A 22,740-nucleotide genomic window follows, 5' to 3' on the forward strand; every position below is an offset into this window, starting at 1 on the left:
CGAAAACATAAAGGACGCCGTAAGTAATAAGTTTATCCAACAGCCGAAATGACAGTCGTCAGCGATGTTCTCTACCGTGCATGCAACACGAGCGATCTCTGCAATAACATAGCAAAGATGTTGCCCTATACCTATTGTACCCTCATTTTTGACCCCATTCTACTCTATTATAGAAACTTCAGAAAAGTTTTTTTATTGAATTAAATAATTTTTACCATACCACTGATCTTATTTTTTGTCGCTTATTTTCAAAGGTTCAATTGGATTTGTTAAATTTTTAATTTAATGGGGTGGTGGATATAGTCTATTTTCATAATAGTCATAAAATGCAATTAAAAATAAATAGGTTCGCATGAAAAGAATTTGATATTTATCAAAAAAAAGCGCAAAAAGTGATGATCTAAGCATTTTTCGTAAGGTGGTTTCAGTTAAATTATTTTTTATACATATAAATCAATCAAATTTTTCATACTAAATGCTACTTTTGCTCGGAATCAAGATATGCAACTGAAGAATAAAACTTCAATATTCTCGACAATTTGCAACCGTTTAGCCTTAATGGTCTGATAATTAGAATTCACACTCAGTTCAACGGCAAATTTCGTTGCCTTGTGATCGGTAAATTTAGAAACTAATATCTCAGCTAAATGAAATTTGATTTTCTGTGAAATATTTGTCGGCAAATAAAAATAAAACGTTTTCGAAAAATGCTGAGACACGGCACCAAAGTCCTAGTCTGGTGGTCAGAGTGTAAGGCACTGGTCGTCGATTGTTCGAGCCCCAGACAGAAATGGTTCAGTACGTAGCACTAGCCCTGTAATTGTTTTGTATAACAACAATCGACTGAAAAGTTCTAATATTGAAACAGAAGGTCAAGTTCCGCTACAACATCTCATTGCATTTTAAAATACACATATTCACAGAATAGATTAGATATATGTTATTTAATTTACGAAGAAAACCAACGGGTATTTTTTTGGGTTTGGGGTAATGTTATGCAATCAGTTTAACTTGTTAGACATACGTTACTATCGATTCACGAATTAATTTCCCACACAAATAACATCTTTTTCATTTCCATTGATCCGAAATTCGCAATGCTTCTGCTTTGATCTTCAGAATAGACTTGAACAATTTTGACATTCGATACGTTTCTTCAGAGCACGCAGTGACTGAGGCACCGTTGATGCGATTATGATCTAGTTTGTATATATTTTTTTCTTCTGCTTGATCCCCGTTTTTCAATTTCCTTATTCACGCTGATGATAAGTGTCAGTCAAAATCGAGAGGTTCAGGCCGGGTGCGAAAGCTGCTTGTTTACATTGTTATGAATGATTAACAGTCGTCCCTCGAAGGGTGTCCCTCTCGAGACGAGAGGATCGTTTCATTCACAAATCGTTGAAGTGGGAACTGAAAAAGTGTGCTATATAGGATTTCCTAAAGAGGCGATGAGAGATTATTTATTTTTTTTCCCAAATGTAGCTATTCGACTGAAGAGAACGTATCTATTACAATATATAGTGCTGCAAGGCAGGGAGGGGTTGCACAAAAAGCTGTTATTAGCGCCGGTGCTCGGGTCCCGGGGGGTTGGTTCGAGAGTACTTTATTAGCATTTCTTCAACGGAGCAGCCATTTTGGAATTGAATTTGCAAACTGATTCTCGTTCCGTTTTTATTTTCAGCCATTGTGCCCGAGCCTGCGATGCGTTGCACTTTATTCTGGACACGTTTTTGACGGTGATTCACGAAAACACCAGTCCGTATGGCGCCTGCACTATCGGAGTGGACGTTAGCAGAGAGGAACGCGTTAGAAAATGTATGGAGTGCAAAACGTGGCTGCTGAGAATCCGAACCCTGCCAGAGAATCCCAACTTCGGAACGAAACTGCAGCAGCTGCGAAACATGATGGTAGATCTGTGAGGTGAGCGATGGTTTTTTTGTAATTTTAATTTATTCAAATTTGATTGTTAGTCCTATCGTGTTCGTCTTGTCAAAGAGTTTTAAACTCAACGTTCACAGTTGAGCAAAGGACATTGAGAATATACGCTGTACACCTAACGGTCAGCGGCATCACTAAATAAAATTAACTGCTAACGTCACTAATTTATTGAACCACAGAGCGAGCGAAATTGTATAATTGAAATTTTTTAAACCTTTTGTTTTTATCTTAGAAATAGCAGACGTAATAATTTTATTTTAAACCTAACGCATTGATGCGAAAATACACGTTTACTTCGATGCAAATTAATAATAAGACTGAGCTTTTTAACAGATGATAAAACGACAAAAATACCCTAATGAAAATAAAAATTAGTATAGTAAATTTGCATCACCTACGACACAGCTAAAAATGTATTGGCAAGAATCGTGTAGAGCACGCAAAATTTATGGTACTGTAAGCAGCTGCAAGGTATGAAAAAATAATGACTAACAAATTTAAGCCGAATAATTCTAGAGCTCAATTCCAAATATGATAGCAAATGGCATTGGATACTAAACAAACAAATAACAGGAAATGGTGATTTTTCTTAGTGCTTAAAAGGCGAAACTTAAAAATGTGATTAACCATCATCATCTTCCTTCCGTATTGGTTCCGCCTCTGTTGATGTTCGTCTTTGTTGCTTCATGTCGTAGCTGTAAATTGTGTTAACAAATTAAAAATTGCATTTATAACATCATTAAAGTCACCACCATTAACACAAGTATGAATAGCAGAACTGATCTTTCAAATTATCAAACCAGCAGTATCCCGTTGAAATATTTGATCTTGTCCAGTATTACGACCTTCCACAATCATCAAAAGTAGTATCCATCGAACTAACATTACATTATTCTTGAAATTTTTGTTTCAAAGCTAGTTAGTGATGACGCTGTTTCGAGGACTATGATCTCTAATTTTAATATCGACCCTGAAAATTTGAGAACATTTTTCACAAATGTGTAAAATTTTCGTCTCTGAAAATGATCAATGCAATTACAGATAGGCGCACGTAGCGCGCCTCGCGAAATTTTGATGGGTAAGAATTATGGACATGCTGGAATAGTTTGAGTTGAACTGAGAGCATGAAACGATCTACGGTTTGTGTTCGTATTTGTTATCTAAAACTTAAATTAGTTATGGAATTTGTGTTTTGACTTCATATCATCAGAATCCGACACTAATTTAGTGCCAGGACCAAGCTAGCGCCGGCTTGACACCAGCTTCAAAAACAGAAACACTATTTGTTTTTTTTGGACAAAATTTTAAACTTGTCTTCGTGGGAATGAGCAAAACTCTCAAAATATCTCTTCATTTAGTAAGAAAATAGGAAATAAAGATATATATCCTTTCTTTTCTACTGTGTATTATGAGCGTTAGCAAAACAGCGAGCTTAAACGGGATGAAAGATAAACTTATCAACTCATTTTCCGACGGAGCGGAAGATTTTGTATTTTTGTTTATCCAGAGAATTTGTGCGAATGTTGTTACCTTTTCATGTAAAACTTTGATTTCTTTATTTCCGGAGTTGTACAATTTATGAATGTTTTACTCATCATGCTTGCAAAACAGATATGTCGGATACGATGAGCGCGCAGGTATGCATTCTGGAGGTTTGGTGTCTGGCAAAGATTTCTGAGTGGGATTGGGCTTATTCTACTAACTTTCGTTTTTAATAAGATAAAACTGATCTAGCTCACGTTCTAGCAAAAAACTTTCTCCAACAACTTGTTTATTTTGATATGTTTGACATATTGTTGAGAGGCATATTTATTATACAACCTGTGTAGATTTCGTTTTTTTTATACAGAATGTTCCTAAACATAAAATATCACAGTATTTACAAGCATACATCTATGGGAAATAATATATCATCATCAAATCTTTCTACATAAACAATATTAAATCCAACTTAGAAAGGTTGGTTTTGAATTTTTCGTGTTTCAGTCGTCAGTAACTGACACCAAATTGGGGTCATTTAGACAATACATTCAAACTAACACCAAATGGGCGCCAGTTAGACACTAAGGCTTTCTCGTCCGCAAACCAGAGCATCTGAGCATGGCTAACCGAGACATTATTCGGGACCAGCCAGTTGCTCTAGGTATACTTATATGTTGTGTGAACTGCTTGGATTCTGTGTCCAACTTGTGTCAATTTGATATTAGTTTGAATTTCAAGTCTAACTGGCCTGTGTTAAGCCAAAGAGGACCAAGCGCCATTTGGAGGTACCTTCCTAAAAATCGCTATCGCAGCTAATGTAGCACTATAAACACCTACATCAATTTATTTATGAGAACTCAAATAGTAATCGATAGTACCTATAGCCAAATAAGTACCCTTAGACTTTCTATGATAATGGTAAATAATCGAAAAAATATTTTTTTCATTAAAAACATCAGGAAAAAAATATGGCGCTCAGTTCGCTTTGGCTTAACGCAGGTCAACTGGTCCCAAGATGGTGTCAGTTACTGGCGAGTGAAATACAAAATATTAAGATACAACTTTGATTATGATTTTTTTAATCGTGAAAAGAGAAAAGGAGCAATCCGAGACTTTTTTGCATATTGAAAGTTGAAATAAATGAAATTTGTGTTCTTTCACATGAAATGTCTAGTTTGAATTATACAATTTAATGATATGTTAACATATATCATTAAATTTTATCTTTGTTACTAGTTACAACTTTTTTTTAATATAGGGGGTAACCTTAGAGTCATTCGCCTCTTTTCTGGTTAGAGAAATCTCCTTGGAAACATCTCTAACCCTATGTGCGGGGTTGGGAATCGAACCCAGGTGAGCTGCGTAGAAAGCAATCGATTTACCAACTACGCTATGCTCGTCCCTGGTACAATTTTACCATTATTCTACTTTATTTAACATATTTCACTATTATTTATATTTCCGAAAATTTGATTATTAAGGCAGTAAAACATTGTAAAAATTCATTGTTACAAGTATTTTCATGAAATATTAAAATTTACAGAAGAAAGTTTTTTTTTTAAACTAAGAAGCTTCTGCCAAAAGATAGAACTGATCTGGATTAGTTTAAACTTATCTAGATCAGAGATAAAGTGGTCAAAATATAGCTCAATTTTATCTAAGATGTTTTGTCAAAGACACCAAACCTCCATTATGTATACGCAGAGCACAAGAGACTTTCGCAGTCGACGTTGGCTTTCTTTTTACAAAAAGCGCCATCTACATAGGTTATGAAGTATAGGTATCTTTGCAGAATATGCCTAACATATAAAAACAAACAACTTCAAAGAAGAAAACGAAAAAAACTTGTTAATTAAAAATCCATTTTAAGAGTATTTTTCATATATTGCTATACAGCGCCATCTACCTACAGTTTGGAGTATAATGCCTTCAGAGCATATAAAAATATCAAAACGAACAACTTTGCTGAACAAACTGTTTTTTATGATGCTCTCATAACAATATAACTAATCTAGATTAATTCTAGTTATTTAGGCAGAAAGTAGGCAGCTTCTTGGAGATCACTTGTCTCTCCACCGTAGTAAGGGAATTGTGCTCAGCCCAAGTTGCCTGCTCTGATTCCACGTCGGTACTCTTGAAATTTGTTGCGCTACGTGTAGCGGATGTCCTTCGGAACCATGTTCCGATATCCGATGCCGAGATCAAGAAGGGAACCGTGGGAAATCAGACATCGCGCACCCATGCGTCTGGTGTGTACTCGAAGAAGGGGTCGATGTTCATTTTGAGATCCAAGATGTTGACTTCCAGTTTAACAAATGAACCGCTATAAACCAATCAATACATTTTAGTAATTGTTTTGAAAAGTAGGTGTTGTAGGTCGACGTTTTTCGGCTTTTTGAAATTCAATATGGCGACTTCCGATATAACGAAATTTTGTAACCCAATCAATATAAATATTTTCGGAATGGTTTTGTAGGTGCTAGAGGTCGATGTTTAACGTATTTTTTTTACTCATATTGATTTAGTTTTAGTGAATTCAGCCATACCGGAATTCGCCATCATGGATTTTAAAACTGCGTTAAATATCGATCTTTGATACCTAATCGTCAAAACCATTCCGAAAATACCCATATTGATTGGTTTATAGCGAATTTCGTTAAACCGGAAGCCGCCATCTTGGATTTCATATTGGCGTCAAAAATTTAGTTTCGTTGATTCCAAATTTTTTCTAAGTCAAATTTTGTTCTCACAGGAACCGTATTTATTGAAAAATTCACGAAAAACCGCGTTAATAGGGAATTCCACGTATAAAACCTGATTGTGACAGGAGAGAAAATTTGCTACTATATTAATAGTTATAGTAACTCAACACTTGACTTTTCAACGGAAACCGATATTAACCGGTTGTGCGAAATATGCTCGTCAATATTAGAAAGACTTTCGTATATTTCATCGAACAATTCAAAATAAGCCTACGATTTCGTAGTACGGCTCTGATGTGGATCGGTAACGCACCGAATTGTGCATGTGATGTTTGTGCTGTAGGTCCCGTATTTGTTGACTCTTACGACAGAGATGTTTCGTGTCAGCTTGTCAAACCATCGTTGGTGTACGATATAGGTGGAAGAGGGCACTTCTGAGAATTTTATGAAAATAAACGAGGCAGTTGAATCTGTATATTGTTGGTTTTTAGGAAGGTGTGAACGAGGGACGTAAAGAGGAGGTCGCGACTTACTAGTCCATCTTTAACCGGGACATTGGGTGTACTTCCTCGGGCCCGAAGTTGAGATCTAGCACAAACATATTCCGCACATGCCCAGATAATATGTTCGATATCGTGATAACCGTCGCCACAAGCACAGATTCGCGAGCCAAAAAGTTGAAGATGAGCGTCTAACGTGTAATGAATGGACATGAGCCGAGACATCACACGAATGAAATCCCGACCCACATCCATTCCTCTAAACCAAGGTTTCATTGATACGCTCGGGATGATAAAATGTGGTCGCCGTCTTAACTCTCCATTACTCCACGATGTCTGCCAACTTTCAACGGTCCTTTCCTGAGAGATATTGAAAAAAATCATTAAAGCAGTTTGGCCTCTCGTGGATGTCACCTTCAAAAGCACCCGCCTTAGCTAAAGAGACCGTGTGTTCATAATGCGAGGGGACCCAAACTAAGGTAATCTATTATGATCTTACAATGTAAACTGAAGCAGGATCATTGAGTTTGAATGAGGCGGTAAGGTTTTTATTGAATATACCGAAGCCAATGGACAATCGTCAGTGTAAAACAACTTGTTGTAGTCGACTTCTCGAAATTTGCTATGAAAGGTGCTTGGGATCACTTGCGGACATATGTGAAGCGGGATTCCACGAATTTCATTTTTCATGGATGTGTCGAAGAATACAGTTGCCATGTAATCAATCTACAATGCCATAAATCGGCTCCAGGAGTTGGGCTTGACAAGCCTCTCGAAATTTGCAATTACTAATGGGTTCAAGATATCGCATCGTATGGCCAATCGATATGAGAGGGACGAAAATCGATTTTTCAGCGGAAGAACGCCCGCCAGCTCTTCCATACTTATCGCATAGGTCGAGCGCATGCAACCCAAAGCAAAACGCAAACAACAATACTAGATTCGCTCCAGTTTGACAGCTTTGAGACTTGTTATAGAGGCCACACCATCATTTGCAAGCTGCTTTAACGTTCAGGGATCGACCAGACATTCACATTCACATAACAATTGTAGAGAAGGGGGGCATGAGCCCTGGAGAAGACCCACGTAGATCATCCGTGATGTCGATAGATCACCATGCTAAAAATGCATGTGTTTTTCAGACAACAAGTTTAGCAAGTTGTTTAAAATAGGTGAAAGACCATGCTGGTGCAGCTTCTCAGAAAGATTGTTGATAAAAACTGAATCAAAAGCCCCCTTAATATCCAAGAAAACTGATGCCATCTGCTCTCTGCCTGCATAGGCCATTTGAATTTCTGTTGAGAGCAACGCAAGACAATTATTCGTCCCTTTGCCTTTGCGAAACCAAATTGTGTACATGACAGTGCAATTATCGAGACGAAACAAGATAATTTTCAATCGGTCGATACGAGTTGTGGTCGGAGACCTGATTTTTGGATAGCGATGACCTTCACCTGCCTCCAGTCATGAGGGACGATGTTACCCTCAAGAAACTTCTTAAATAAATTCAACAACCGCTTTTTCGCAGTGTCTGGCAGATTCTACAACAAGTTGAATTCGGGGCTTTATTGTTACAAGAAGAGAATTGAGAACTCCACCATTGGAAACGGTGTTTCTCTCGCGTTGTCGTGGGGGGACACAGCGTTGTAGATCTTGTGTGCCGCACAGTGGCACCTGTTCATACAAAGTTGCGATAAAATTATGAAAATTGGTCCATGTGGCTAAAAATTAGGGTTTTAATTAATTTTGGGTCGCTGAATTCATTTCTGCTATAAGTTTTGAAATTCCATATTTCTTTTTTTCGACCACTTCTATATAAACCCATTTGAAGGTGTTGGTCGTTGGTGTACAGTAATATGATATTGTAGGCAACCAATCTGTAAGGAGATTTATGAGCTACAGGGCGTCTCCATATGGGTATTTTCAAAAGCATAGATATAATAACTTCGGCGCAAAAATGCGCAATATGAGGCCAGAATATCTTGAACCTGCACTAAATTTTGCGTCAAATTCATTCGCATTTCTACCATCGCGTACTCAACAGCAGCCTGTCGTCTCGGAAGTTCCTATACGCGGCGGACTTCTCCGCGTACACGTCTGAATACTTTTCGTCCCACCGTGGGTTGAGAGGTCGCCGGCTAGAGTTCGCGTCTGGTACGCGTTTAGCTTGACCCTTAATTGTTGTATCGAAAATTAAGCCAGCCAGGATCCTGTACTCGTTTTCCGGAGGACTGCGTGGACTCGATTTTGACGGATATCGCAGACGAGTAGCTCTTCCAATCAATATTTCATGTGAGGTCATACGAAACGTTGATTGTATTTGGTGGCCCTGAACCGTTGGCAATAATAATTGGGGATCAGGGACTACCTTCCACATGCAATCTAACCGCAGCGATGTCGATTAGAGGGACAAGTCTATCGCGCTCGGACGCTCTGGAGGGGCAGGAATCCGTGTCATTTTACCCGTGTTCAAAATGGTCACATTGAAGTTCTCGCAAAGCGCATAGAGTGAGGTATATCGATTGTCATCATGAAAGAAACCTCATGCCGTACCGTGAGAGTTAAAATCCCCTAAAGCTAACCTCGGTGCGTGGACGAGTTGTGCAATATCGCAAAGCCGTTCGTGGCTGAGGCTCTAGTAGGAATGTATGTGGAAGCAATGACTTTAATTCTGGTTTGCCAGGCGACAAATTAAATACCTGGTGTCGAAGGGATGCATGCCAGTGCATCGTATTGCAAATTATTTATTACATTTTCTAAAGAATCGATTTTCGAGAGAATGCTTCTGCAATTCCTCTGTAGAATAGTGATCAGATCCGTGACCTCGTTCGATGATTTAGCCATCGAAGGATACAATCGCTGAAAGAAGGGGCCATTTTGCAGTGAACTGCATCAAAAATGTTTTTTATTGCTGGGAGAAAGCTTATCAAGATGCTTTTGAGAGGGTTAGAATTACCTAAAGCTGTATAAATATGGTACACAATCTCGGAGAAAATTATTAGGCCAGCGCTGACTGACATATGGGAACAGTTGGGGTTTTTGATGTTCCAGGAAGTGCTGGGAACTCTTTTTCTGAGCTCAGGTTTCTGAGACCGCAAGCGATTTGCTTCGGGTTTTCACCAGTATTTCCGCGAGTAGTTATTTTTGGGGGACCTTGAAGAGACACCTTCTGGCTTTTGCAACGAAACTTATGAGAAGAAATGTTCCTTTTAGTCCTATTGCTTCTAAGCACAACAGAAGATGTGCCCACCTGGGGTTCATCACAGTCGCCTTAATCAGTAGATAAGTTAATATAGATATAGAGACCGGTTCTGTCTTTAGCATTTCTGCAAACGATCGCTTAGAGCGTCCCTGAAGGGAACGCTTGAGATTCTCCTCGCGCTGTTTGTACGCGGGACATGTCCGGAGAGAGTTTCCCCCACAATAGAGACACTTTTCAACTTCCCTTCCACAGGAATTATCCACATGATTCCCACCGCATTTTCCACACCGAAATTTGCTTGCAATTTGGGCAGTTCATAACCCGCGAAACACAAATACGGACAGGTAGACGAACCTTGTCAAAGAGGAGGTAGTTGTGTAGGACGGATCCGGTGAAGGTTGCCCGATAGAAGTCTGAGCTGACATGTGTTCTCTGTCTATCAGCTGTGACTGATGCTGAATGCAAACGTTTGCACTCTAGTATCTTCACTGGCTGAGCATGAGGTCTTTAAAACAGTCAACCCCATGTGTCAGTAGATGCGCGCAATTCAAAATCGAATCGGAAATGATTCAGCTTGATAAACTTTTGGAAAGGCCGTTAGACTTTTGCAAAATTTTGGCGACTTCGAGTGTAGGTCTGTGGTTCCACTGAAGACCAGGGATTTTGTGTTACCTCGAGGAAAATCAATATAAGATTTTGGAGCAAATATAACCGATCCAAATGTATCCTCGTGATGACTCGATTTGGCATCGTTCTCCGCATCCCCGGCTGACGTATTCAACAACTTGGAGTATTGGCGGTGGTTTAAAATCATCTAAAATTTATCTCGTGAAAGTATTGAAGGTGGTCGTTTCTCTGCTATGCTTATTTCAATAAAGTAATCAGATTATCTTATTGAAATGTTGAGCGCGACTACTTCAAAACGTAAATGTCATGGATTGTTCTTTCAAATGCTACCAAAGTTTTCACCATTAAATCTAATTTCATGCAATTTATTCAAATATTTAAGTATTCTAATTTTTTAACTGCCAGGGTCCATTTATCGTTTATCCGTATGTGGTCAAATCAAACAGCGAAATCATTAATTAGTTACCAGTGTCCGACAATGTGTAAAAATCCTAAAAACAACATACATCTCCTCCATACTAACCACAAGTCGTACAAAACCTATTAGTTCGAATTAACCAGAAGTACATGCAGATCTGTAAGACGCATAGACAAATGCCCGTTTTACAATAGGAATAATGTGAAAACGCAACACAAGATGTTTACGTTCTCTACCGGTACCGTATATAGTTATTAAGCTTTGTTGATCCTTAGTCCATTCCGCCATCCAATGAAGAATAATTTTACATGACAGTAGTTAAGTGGAATCAGGTTTCAGTTTTTATGCATAAAGAAGTGGCTTATGATTTACTCAAACAACATAGTGGTAAGGCATCTAACTGTTAACTGTTAGGTGCGATCGATGAAAAAACCGGACTTTTGGTATATTGTGTATTGAGCTGAGCTCTGAAATATTGACAACCTTGAATATATTTGAAAGTAAAAAATTAGTTGCATTCACTTGTTTATCCAAGGCAGCGTAAGCATTCAGTCGTTTGATAAATATTTAATTTTACCAACTAAATGCAGATTGGAGATTACAAATACATATCGCTACCCTGTGTCATGTATGAGTAAATTATACAGTTCAACTATGTGCAATATACGGATTTTATTATTTCTCAAACTGACAATATTGGCTCTTGATAATCAACAGACATGTACATTGTACATCTTACAAAATAGTAGTTTTAGACTTCCACAGCGTTACTGCCCTTCGAGAAAAACCTGTACATATATGCACCTACACATCAAATTAAAATCATCCAATCACTCATGCATGATTAAGATACTACAACACCGCGTAAGCGAAGCAGTGATCCTCACTCCAAAGTAATTCATAACAAAAACTAACATCATTATAATATAATACTGCAGCATAACCTAAAGTATCAGACAAAAGTGCCTTGAGAAGAAAATTTAATCGACAACAAAAAACCATATAACAACGATAGGTTAGCCAAAATAAAAAAGCAACTAATGAAAGACAAGCGAAAGTCTAGTGAGATAAGCGAGAATGAATGTGTGGAGATGCGTTGTGGATCGCGAGAAAGAGAGAAAAAGAAACTACAAACTAATCGCAACTTTGGGGTCGACTAAAAGTACTAAAATGGTGAAAGTTGCAAACAAGTGAATATCTAAAATCGGCAGCGAAAGGGATACATACGAACCATGTTTCAAAATAACTGTTACTTTATATAAAGTGAAATTGAAGCAAAGATAATATTTCCTATTGTACACACTAAAACTCATTTAAAAAATATAAAACAAATAAAAAATCACTGCGGTTTCTCTTTGTGTACACATCCGAAATCAGCCTTATTTTGGGTGGGATTAGCTACTCAATACACTAAATACGAGAAATGACATGGTAGGCACTACTATAAACACTCATAGTAATAGACTCGCGGATGCAAAAACCGCAAAACTGGCAACTAGAAAAACAAGCATGTTAAACTAGCATCACCCAAAAATGTGCAAGCTCGAACGTGCTCGACTGTATTCGATCATCTGTTTTTTTTTTCAAATTAATTTTTCAAGAGATTCAATATATGAATCAAAAGGGAAGTTATACGTTTGATACTGAGCAACAAGAAATAAAAAAAAGCAATAGAAATATCCAATTTCTGCAAAAACACAAAGTTGATGAAAAAGAACATAAGTAAAAAGCTTTTAATGTAATTAGGTAGAACACAATAAGTATCTTTCTAATGGCGTTTTTGCTTGAACCCGAAACTGAGTCAGGTTATAACCCCCAACCGCTGTCAGTTCATACATTTTAACAGCAGTTGGGGTTAGGAACATAAATAACAATATTAAAATACTAATACGGATATGAAAAGTGAAGCCTAATGTTAATCACAAAATACATTCTATAAATAAAATCGCAATACTTGTTCTGCATGTTTGCATTCTATGACGTCATGCTCGTTTGGCTCCGGATTTTGACAGTTTGGATCAATAATAGTACTTTCACTGGTCTATTACTATGAGTGTCTATAGGCACTACCTTCTGTTGTTTTATAATTCCGACAGATTACGCAGCCGATTTTCCGTTCCTGTCTTTGTCGGCCCTGGGATCGGTTATTTGAGTACTATATTTATTCCTTAATTTTATAACCCCCTTGAAATGTTCCGCCAAAGGCGGAGAAAAAAATGTGTTTATTGAACTGCAAAGCGAAGGCGAAGTCGACGAGGGTGCAACAATATAAAACAGCAACATAGTAGTAAAATAATTCCTAATCCGACTGTCCTTTTTCTCAGAGAGTCTACCTTTCACGCGGCGTACCATCGTTTGCCGTCTTCTGCAGAGCTGCTGCTTCTTCTTCGATGGTTGTTATTGTTCACTTTCCAAGAGAGAGACGACCCGTCAAATGAAAACAAATCTCATTGTCGACGAACTTTAATTTACGGAGCCCTCAACGCTCGTTTCACGCTGATCCTTTGTATGGACCGGTAATAAATTTGATACAAGGTAGCTAAATCTACCGGTACAAGAGTCCAACTGGCTTCTGAAGAGTGAAGGCTCGATCAAGATGTTTTTCGAAATTGGGCAAACAACTGTCTGCCGAAGTGTGCACGCGGTCCTTGGTGATGTATCACATTTTCGATGGTACCCCTACCTACGCGGACAAAGGAAGCAAAAAATGACATGTCTGTTGTGTTCCTTTGAAGCTTGATATTGCCATTACACTCGATTCGAGTCAAGAAAACGTTTTGAAAATTACGTTAATGGATCGAATTTAGAGGCATCTATTCAAAATATTTTCTATTCGAGACTATTTATATAATGGGTCTTTCTTGTTGACGTATACTTCTATTGATGCTCAACTTCAAGTGATCTCAACGGAGAATTTCATAGACGATTTAATGCATGAAGCAATGGTATATGCCCGTGAAATTGTTCCATCATAAATCTTCAGAACAAGACTTATGTTTGTACATAACTTTTAACAGCTTCGACTAATAATTCGTTTCGAGTATAGAGTAAATTGTAGGGCGTTCTTTGCCCGGAGTAAGCAGGGCAGTAATTCTTCTAATGACCTTGTTTTATTGTATTTTGATTTTCATCTCAACACATAGTAACTAGGGTAGCTTTTGGTAAATTCTTCATTAGCAATAACTCAATTACATTTTATCCCAGGAATTTAAAATTCAGCTTATCTATCTATAAAGGCCGTATAGCTCTTAATGTTCCGAATCTTTATCGAGTGTGGAGCTCCAGGTTGGATTATGATGTTGGAAATCCGACGTTGGGAATCCGATCGTCCACATTCAACAACACGCCAAACAAGGTGGATCAGCACAGGACGTTTGTTATACATTAGTTAGAGCAGTGTCTACTATCTCTTTTCAACTCATTAGGTCAAACGGTAGAATAAATAAGGGTCTTTTTTATTTCGATTATAGAGGTTTTAACCTTAAAATCATTCGCCTCTTCGGGTTAGAAAAATCGCTTAGAAATAATTTCTAACCCTATGTGCGGGGTCGGGACCCGAAACCAGGTACGCTGCGTACAAGGCAATCGATTTACCAATACGCTACGCCCACCCCCAAATAAATAAGGGTACGTTGGTCCAGAATGCAAATTTAGCAGGAATTTTGAGATTTTACTAAAACTAAACAACTTAGCCATATTAAGTCAGTTTTCGTAGTTTATGAGCCCCCTCTTTTTGGTAAATCAACCCTAACTGTTCTAATTTTACCAAGATCAAAAAATTAACTTTTTAATCATGCTAGCTAGAGCCAAACGACCTTCAGCGATGTTGTAGAGAGACAAATTTTGGAAAAGTTTGCCGAAGACATGTAAGCTCTATCTGTCATACTTTTTATTTTACAACAAATTTAAAGTCGGAACTTAGGGTGTTTCTTAGAAATACAGTTTTATTCAAATAACCGTTGCTGTATTCATTTAAAACTAAAGTAGTCTTCAGATAACTTTAAGATTGTTTCAAGGCGAATAATTTGTTTCATGACACAATATATCTAACTACTTCCGTTGAATTGTTATGAGCTCTTTTTTGCCAAAAATGAGGTTTTTTGGAATAACAATATCACTTATTTGGGGCAAACAAAAGATAATTCTTTTTGAACTATACACCGTGTCCAATAAATTCTCATACAAAATGAAACCCAAATTATTCTGTATTGGTAAGTCAAATTTTATTGAAATTTTTTATACTGTGATGCTATATAATACTGATCATTTACAGCATATGTTTTGGAATGACACCGCCTTTTAATTTCTTCACCAGCTTCAGACGTTTCTCAAAACCATCACAAGCGGCACGCACGGCTTCCATCGGCATTTCGTCCCAAATCCGTTGAATTACGGTTTTGAATTGGGTTATATTGGACACTCTGTATTCGTTGATCTTCGACAACATGTATGACCACACAAAATAGGCCAAGGGATTAAGATCCGGAGAGCTGGGAGGCCATTCGTCCTTCGCCAAAAAGTCGTTCAAATTGTTCCGACACCAGCTCTGAACGACATTCGCTGTGTGGGAAAGCGCTCCGTCCTGCTGAAACACATAATGGTCATTTCCAAACATTGTTTGCACATTTGGCTTTACCACTTTCTCTAAAACTTCAGTTTTATAATACACAGCGTTAATTTTAACGCCTCTGTCGATGAAAACAAGCGGAAATTTGCCACGCTTGCAAATTGCTCCCCAAACCATCACTGCACCGGCGCTTTGGAATCGAGGAATGTTCCTGTCACTATCTGACACATTCCTGGAAGTGACAGCCCACAATCGGTCATTTTGGACATTGTGAGATTGCTGCAGGACAAATAATTTTTCATCAGAAAATATAAATTCTTCCCCAGCGTGCCGTGATAGGATAGCACTTGCTCTTTCAAGTCTTTTTTCCTTGGAAGCTTCCGAAACTCCGTGTACTTTACGTTTCTTGAAAGCTTGCAGTCCCAGGTCGAGTTTTAAAATATTGTGCATCGATGATTTCGACATATTCAGATCAGCAGCCATTTTACGAACAGAGCGCTGAGATTTTCGCCTAATCCGTTCCTTCACGACTTTAACCACTTGTCCAGTCCTTACCGAATGAGGGCGGCCGGATCTTTTTCTGTCATCCAATGAGCAAGTGTCACGGTACCTTTGGATGGTCCGGTAAACATAATCGCGCTTTACTCCAACACTCTTTAAACTTTTGAAAATAGCGCCCGGGCGCTCACCAGCCAAAAATTTTTTTATCACCACGGCACGGAATTCCTTCATCGTCGGTAGAAAATGTAAACTGAATGAAAGAATGTATGTTATCATGTCAGTAATAGTACAAACATAGTACAACATGTCACCAATACATAGCTAATATATGTGTTGTGCGTACACGGCTTGATTAGAGTAATAATTGATCAAAAATGGTGAACACGATATTTTTTTAAATTTCACAAAATTGTTTTAAGAAAATCTATTTTTGATTTATTAAGTGCTTATATCTTCTGAACAATCAAAGCTAGAGTTTTGATGTATTAGAAGAAAATGTTCGTCCTCAAAAACTCTGAAAAACATCTGAAGTTATATTAAAAAGTTGGTTTTTCATAAATTGACTCTTTGTAATATGTTTAAATTACTTTTACGGTGAACAATATAGTAGTTTCGTTTTCATGATAAAATATTGCACTTTGCAATGCTTTTCTATTATTTTAAATAGTGGATAGGGTGGCTCAAATTTTTTTAAAATCAGAAAATAATTTTAATGGTTCGAGATAGAGTTTTGCTGTCTTCTAGAAAATTGAAGAAAATGAAATTTTTAAAAAATCTGTCGAAGACACTGAAACTCTATGTCGTGTACTTTTCATTTTACAAGAAATTTACCAAAAAAATTCAGGGTGCTTCTTAAAAAATGGTTTTCTTTGTATATCTTTTGCAGTTTTGATTTTTCATTAAGATCACTTTAGAAATACTTTCAAATATTTTGAAAAAGAACAATTTGTCTTAATATATTGAACCTCTAGCTTCACTCATTAGAAAGTTATTTATACTTTTTTATTAAAAATAAGCTATTTTTTGAGTAAATATTGCAAGATATAAAAAAATATCGTATTTGCCATTTGTTGGTGATCTATACTACAAAGCATGCTATTTTATATGAAAGCAACGGTATTTAATATTCAGTGCCCGAATCGAAGATAATTATATTTGAAAAAGTTATGTTTTATATAAAAGTTCTTATAACTTTAAAACGAAAAAAGTTTAGTAGTTGGTGTTTTAAAGCAAATTCTGCGCACTAAAATAATCTTCAAGTTGTCCAAAGGGTACTTTAGCGTCAAATAAAAAACTTCAAAAGTTATAGAAATAAAACCGTTTTTTTAAGGAACACCCTAAAGCTTACATTTGAATTTCTCGTGCAATAGAAAGTATAAAAGCTAGAGCTTGCATGTCTTCAGCAAATTTGTCTAAAATTTGTTGCTCTACATCTTCATCGAAGACAGTAGTCAAGTATCTCTAACCGGTAAAAAGTTCTATTTTAAATATTACTAAATTTAGAACCACCCTAGCATCGATTTAAACAAACAGAAGGGCCTTGCAAAGTACAACAACTTTGCCAAACATGTTGTAAGGCTAAGTCATTTAATTTTAGCTAAAAGTTGAAGTTCCTGCTAAATTCGCATTCTGGACCACTGTGCGTTGTACTCGTCTATGTTTTATATTACTGCCTCTTAGGAACGAAGCAAGAATGCTGATTCCTATTCAAGCGCAATCCAATCACTGGAAGCCGAGTTACAATCAAAATAGTGTGACATTCTGACTAATGAGATGAATAAGGGCTCGTCTACCCTACTATCAATTGAGTCAACAAAATAAAATCATGACCTTATATGATCGATGGACCACACTGTCTTTCGGTATGAACATTTTCAGTAGAGCCGGCACTATAATGTTTCGTGTTTTTTTTATCACTAATACACAGCGCCCGAAACTATAAAAAACTGTGTTTACCAATTTATCACATGAAAATAAAAACAACCAAATTTTTATTTAAATTGCTTGAAAGTATTCAACTTTGAATGAAACGGTTCCAATTGCAATTTTTATCATGCCCTTTGTCAAATTGATGAACATAGTTAAATACAACCAGTGGCACGAGTTAATAATTGCTTTTAAAGAATGCTTCTTGTAATAACAAATCAACTTGTAATAACCGGGAGTCGAACTGTTAAGAAATTGCAAAGTATATGAGCTCAACCTTGAGCCCATTACTGTACGTGCTACTAATGTCTTCTACAGGATGTTGAATTAGCTTTGATGTAAAAAAACTGTAGCCCTAGTTTGACAGTTATGCCATTAAAAATTAATGTCACGTTGTTCTAAACACATTGACGTACCCCAGTTCGTTTGGGCATTCTATTAAAAATCAAATAAGCGCTAATGCAAAAACGTTGTAGCCGGCAAGGCATGCAATCCCTTTAGGGCTACGTCGCACTAAGTTGTTTGACAAAAGTATTACTTATTCTAAACAACAGGTCAATTTCTCACGCCCGGATCATTGGTTCCGGACCGGGTTTTTCTTGCACGATACATCCGCTATTTGCATCAGATGTTGTTTCTTTCACGAACAGTGAGAGAAACAAGTGCGCAACCTCAAACAAGTGTACCAAATGTTACAACCACGTGGGCAAATGCGAGTCCGTTCTCGTTAACTCCAAATATGCATAACTAATTGAACCTGATGAAAGTTGTCGGCGTACCGGTACCAATATAGGAGTTCCGCTTTGAATATTATTAAAGAATGTTTTTCATCTTTCATTTTTCATTTAGACAAAAAATGACTATTCGGAATTAAAGTGGCTTGAAATTTCGAACACATGTTTTCCACCCCTATCTGCTAGCTCTTCTCGTTAGTACCTAGAGGGAACAAGTGGACTGAAGAGGGTGTTCATTCACATTCACAATTCTGTTTATCGCTTCATTTTGGAGTAAAATTTTTTTGTTCGTTCGGAACAACCGGCTTTCGCTACGGTTCGTTTTCGCTTTGAAGAAGGGGTGAATCTGACAATGCGCGCTTTTGGTAATTTATTTGATTTTAATGAGTTTTTATTAAAATTTTAATCGCCGTCGAATGAGTTCAAACTATGGCGACCATGGCCAGCTTTATTATTTAAGTTCGGGTTATGTTCTATATTTTAGCTCATGAGGTATCGTACATAAATCTTTGACAAAAGGTCAAAACCAAATTTAAACTTTTTTTTATATCTCCAAAAGGTGCATTTTATAGAACGATAATTACAATGTTGATGACCCAACATAGTCATTTTAAAATGTGCTATGTTTTCGATTTTTGTGAATTTCGATTAGGCACATCCCTCACTTACAATCTCGCTTTTAAAATTATGATCTTCTATTTCGATGGAGTTCACAGCCAATCCTCAACGTACAAAACGATTTTAGAACTAGTGTATAATGTGACCCCCGTACTTATCGACAAAAATCTGGAAAAATGACATATCTGAAAGATTCCCTTTGGGTGCACCAGATGATGCTCACGTGATATGATAAAAGCGCACCATGATACCTTCATTTATATTGAATTTGTTTCTTCATCCCGATTCCAAAAATTCTACAGCCGGTGCACAGAAGACAACGGAAACTTGTCTAACCGAGCGCCGGCCGGTCTGTTCCTCTTTGAAGTTGTGATCTTTCATACGGTACCAGCTGCGATTATGATCGCTGTAACGACTGTCCGTCGAATTGATTGTCTACAGCGCAGATAATCACGGATTGTTGATATAGGGAATTATGTGTAGTCAATTTTCTCATGTAGTTCCTATGGTTCTCTCTCATCGTCCTGGCTGTAAGGACCGCAATCCCCCTCGGAAAATTGATTTTTGATTAGAGTGTTCCAGTGCGCCGCCGCGTGTTAAATAGTTCCTCCCTCGTCAAACGCCGTCTACCTTTGAGAAACCATACCAAACATAAATCGTTCGTTTCCGGTCACGCAGGAGGTCTGCCGGTTTTTCTTGGCCTACGGGACTCCCACTGACTGCAGCTCGCTGCCAACTCAGCGGGAAGAACAAAGGCTAACATGTGTTAACAGAATTTTGAAAACAAATGTCAGATGAGGAGCTGGGTAGACATACATTTTAGTAAAAAGACTCCTAATATGCTACCAATTAGCGTACAATTTTCTACCCGTCCATCCATCCTCATTGCTTCGGTGCAATTTGTATGTTCTTCTTACCCGATATTCCAAATTGCAGTTGCCCTCTACTTTATTGAACCGTAACGGTTGGACCCATGGAATTGGCTTTTCCAAACAAACCACCCTCATTCGTTTGAAGATAGAATGCGGATACATATAGCCATAAAAGGTTCGATAGAAATAGTAGCAATACAATTTATTCTTAGCTATTGTAGATATTGTATTGTATCATAGGTTGTAAAACTTTACAATTTGTGAGCAGTTTCAGATATTTATCATTTATAGTATTATCGAATAAGACTTGCTTATGCTATCCGCCTTCTAGAAATTACTTAAGCATTAAGCTCGAAGAGCACTGATAAAGAGTTTCAGTCCTAACTATTGAACGATGAATCTATTTAAGCAGACAAATACATTATTTATTCACTACTTCATTTTGTCAAACGGTAGTCGGAATAGTTTTTGTAATATTTCTAACAATGTTCTAATTGAGTTGAAATTTTTTTAATGAACCATCAAAATTATAATTAAAATATCATACAGTTTTATGACGGTTAAATTAATTAAATGATAAAACGACTACATGTCAACCAATAGTTTGGTAACCTTAAAAAGCGATAACCAAATAGCGATAAAAAGCTTATAAAAAAGTGCACACGTGTCCGTCATTGAGAGCTGGGTGATGACGACAAGCGGGTGTACGGCGACGAGTGATCCTTGCCTCATTAGGTACGTGTACCTATTTTGCGTCAATGACGGGCGGTCGTCCTAAAAGAAAGACGATGCATAACCTATCTACATATGCACGTGTGGCACTACTCGCAGCATGTCATGAGACTTCTTTGTTTGCGGTATTGTTTATACCCTGCCTGCCGTTTTGCATTGTCAAGATTTTTTCTTTGTTATTTACTCTATCATGCTTCGTATATTTTTTAATGTTTACCGATATGTTAAACAGCTTGATCGTCGATGTTGTTTACTGATTTAAAAAATTAATGGCCATCCATCAAGATTAGTCAACATGATGTAAGCTACCCCATATTTTCACAGAAATCTACTATCTCCATTATGATCCTGGAGCTCCAAAAGAAGTTGTTGGAAATGGTTTCAGCCATAATGTTTGTGGTGCTTTTTATCAGGAGACACCAGTTCAAATTGTATGTTCTCGAGATCATTCGATATATTATACTCAAGTAGCGAAACGCTTAAAACTAATTTTAAGTTAGGTTTTGTGCCCGCTCGCACAAAAATTTTTTTTTGCATAGTGCCAGGCGTTTTGGTTCGTTTTCTAAACAAAGCCTATTTCAGAGCTGACAATTTCGGTGACGAAGCTTTTTTAGAGACGTTCTACAAAAAGCTTCGTCACCGAGTCCTTTGCCGATATTTTTGCATAGAAAAATTACAACATATTATTGAAATGATATACTATAATGTACATAAGTTTTGATCGATTCGCTTCACGCAAAGTTGTAAAAAAATTCGCAAAAAAGTATTTTTTTTCACGCTGAAACCCTTACCCCCCCCCCCCCCCCCTCCTTAAGATCGGAATACTACAACTTGAGTTAAAGCTTTTCATAGACCGCTACCCATTGACCACTCGTAGGCGGTGCGTAGTGTTTGAGACGCTGAACTACTGACTCGATGCACCTACAGTAAAACTCAAACATCTCGGAGTTGTATTTGCTTCGATCCCGATATCTCAGGAACTAATCAATCGGTCAGTCTGAAATTTTTACTAGTTGTGTACAAAAATAATTTTACTGAAATGATCACATATTTTTTTCCGAACGGAAAACTCAATTTTTGATGCGCTTTAAAAATAAGTTCAGTCTAACGTCTGATCTCGCACAGAACAGAAGCAAAATACACACCGCTTGTTTACAGTAAAGCAAACGAATGAACTTTACCCGCGTCGCTTCGCTACTTCTATACGCCAGTAATAGAAAAAGCCTCGTTGTCCCACGGTGAGCACAATGAGCGAACAAAAAAGCAAAGTGTGCCAACTGAGGGAAAATACTGTCGTGATCGATTTTACGCAAACTCGAAGAAGACCTACAGTGCGTGAGCTGGAACAGTTGATAAAGGTGAACATGTGTCTTGATTTTACGTCAGTTACACACCTCCAGCTACATCACACAAAAAACGTAACACTAATAACGTTCAAGACCCTAGCCAGAGAAGACTTCTTTAGTATGATGAATGACATGCAACACGAAATTGAATACGACAACATTAAAACCAAGATCCCCGTTTATATCGATAAAATTTTTACAGATGTACGCTTATATGATCTGGCACCGCGCACCAGCTCCGAGTACATTAAACAATTCATGTCCAAATACGGCGAAGTGGAATCCGTCACGAATGACAATTGGAGAAACTTTTCCCCCGGCATTCTCAACGGGGTTCGTGTGGTTAGAATGCAGCTGCAAGTTAGCAATATATGGGGAACATAAGAGTTTTTAAAAAGACTAAACCTTTCACTACGAAGTACGACACTAGAATGAATTTATTTCCAATTAAATTATGCACCTATGCTTCTAACAGAATGCTAACCTAAGCTGCATACGCCTGACGACAGTGTTCTTCGGCTGGTGACGTCTTCCCACGGGTGTTGGTCGGTGCGCGTGTGTGCTGACCCAGCGTA

General features: G+C 37.6%; 1 protein-coding gene across 1 annotated transcript in view; it reads left to right on the plus strand.

The window, feature by feature from the left end:
- LOC131679214 (katanin p80 WD40 repeat-containing subunit B1) overlaps window positions 1–12,182 on the plus strand; it is a 36,100-nt gene extending 23,918 nt beyond the window's left edge. The window contains exon 6 of the mRNA XM_058959878.1: window positions 1,682–12,182. Within this exon, the coding sequence (XP_058815861.1) occupies window positions 1,682–1,919 (238 nt within the window). The 3' untranslated portion in view covers window positions 1,920–12,182. The remainder of the gene's footprint in view (window positions 1–1,681) is intronic.
- The last annotated feature ends 10,558 nt before the right edge of the window (window positions 12,183–22,740 follow it).

Source organism: Topomyia yanbarensis, chromosome 1 (genome assembly GCF_030247195.1).
Source record: "Topomyia yanbarensis strain Yona2022 chromosome 1, ASM3024719v1, whole genome shotgun sequence".
Lineage (NCBI taxonomy): Eukaryota > Metazoa > Arthropoda > Insecta > Diptera > Culicidae > Topomyia > Topomyia yanbarensis.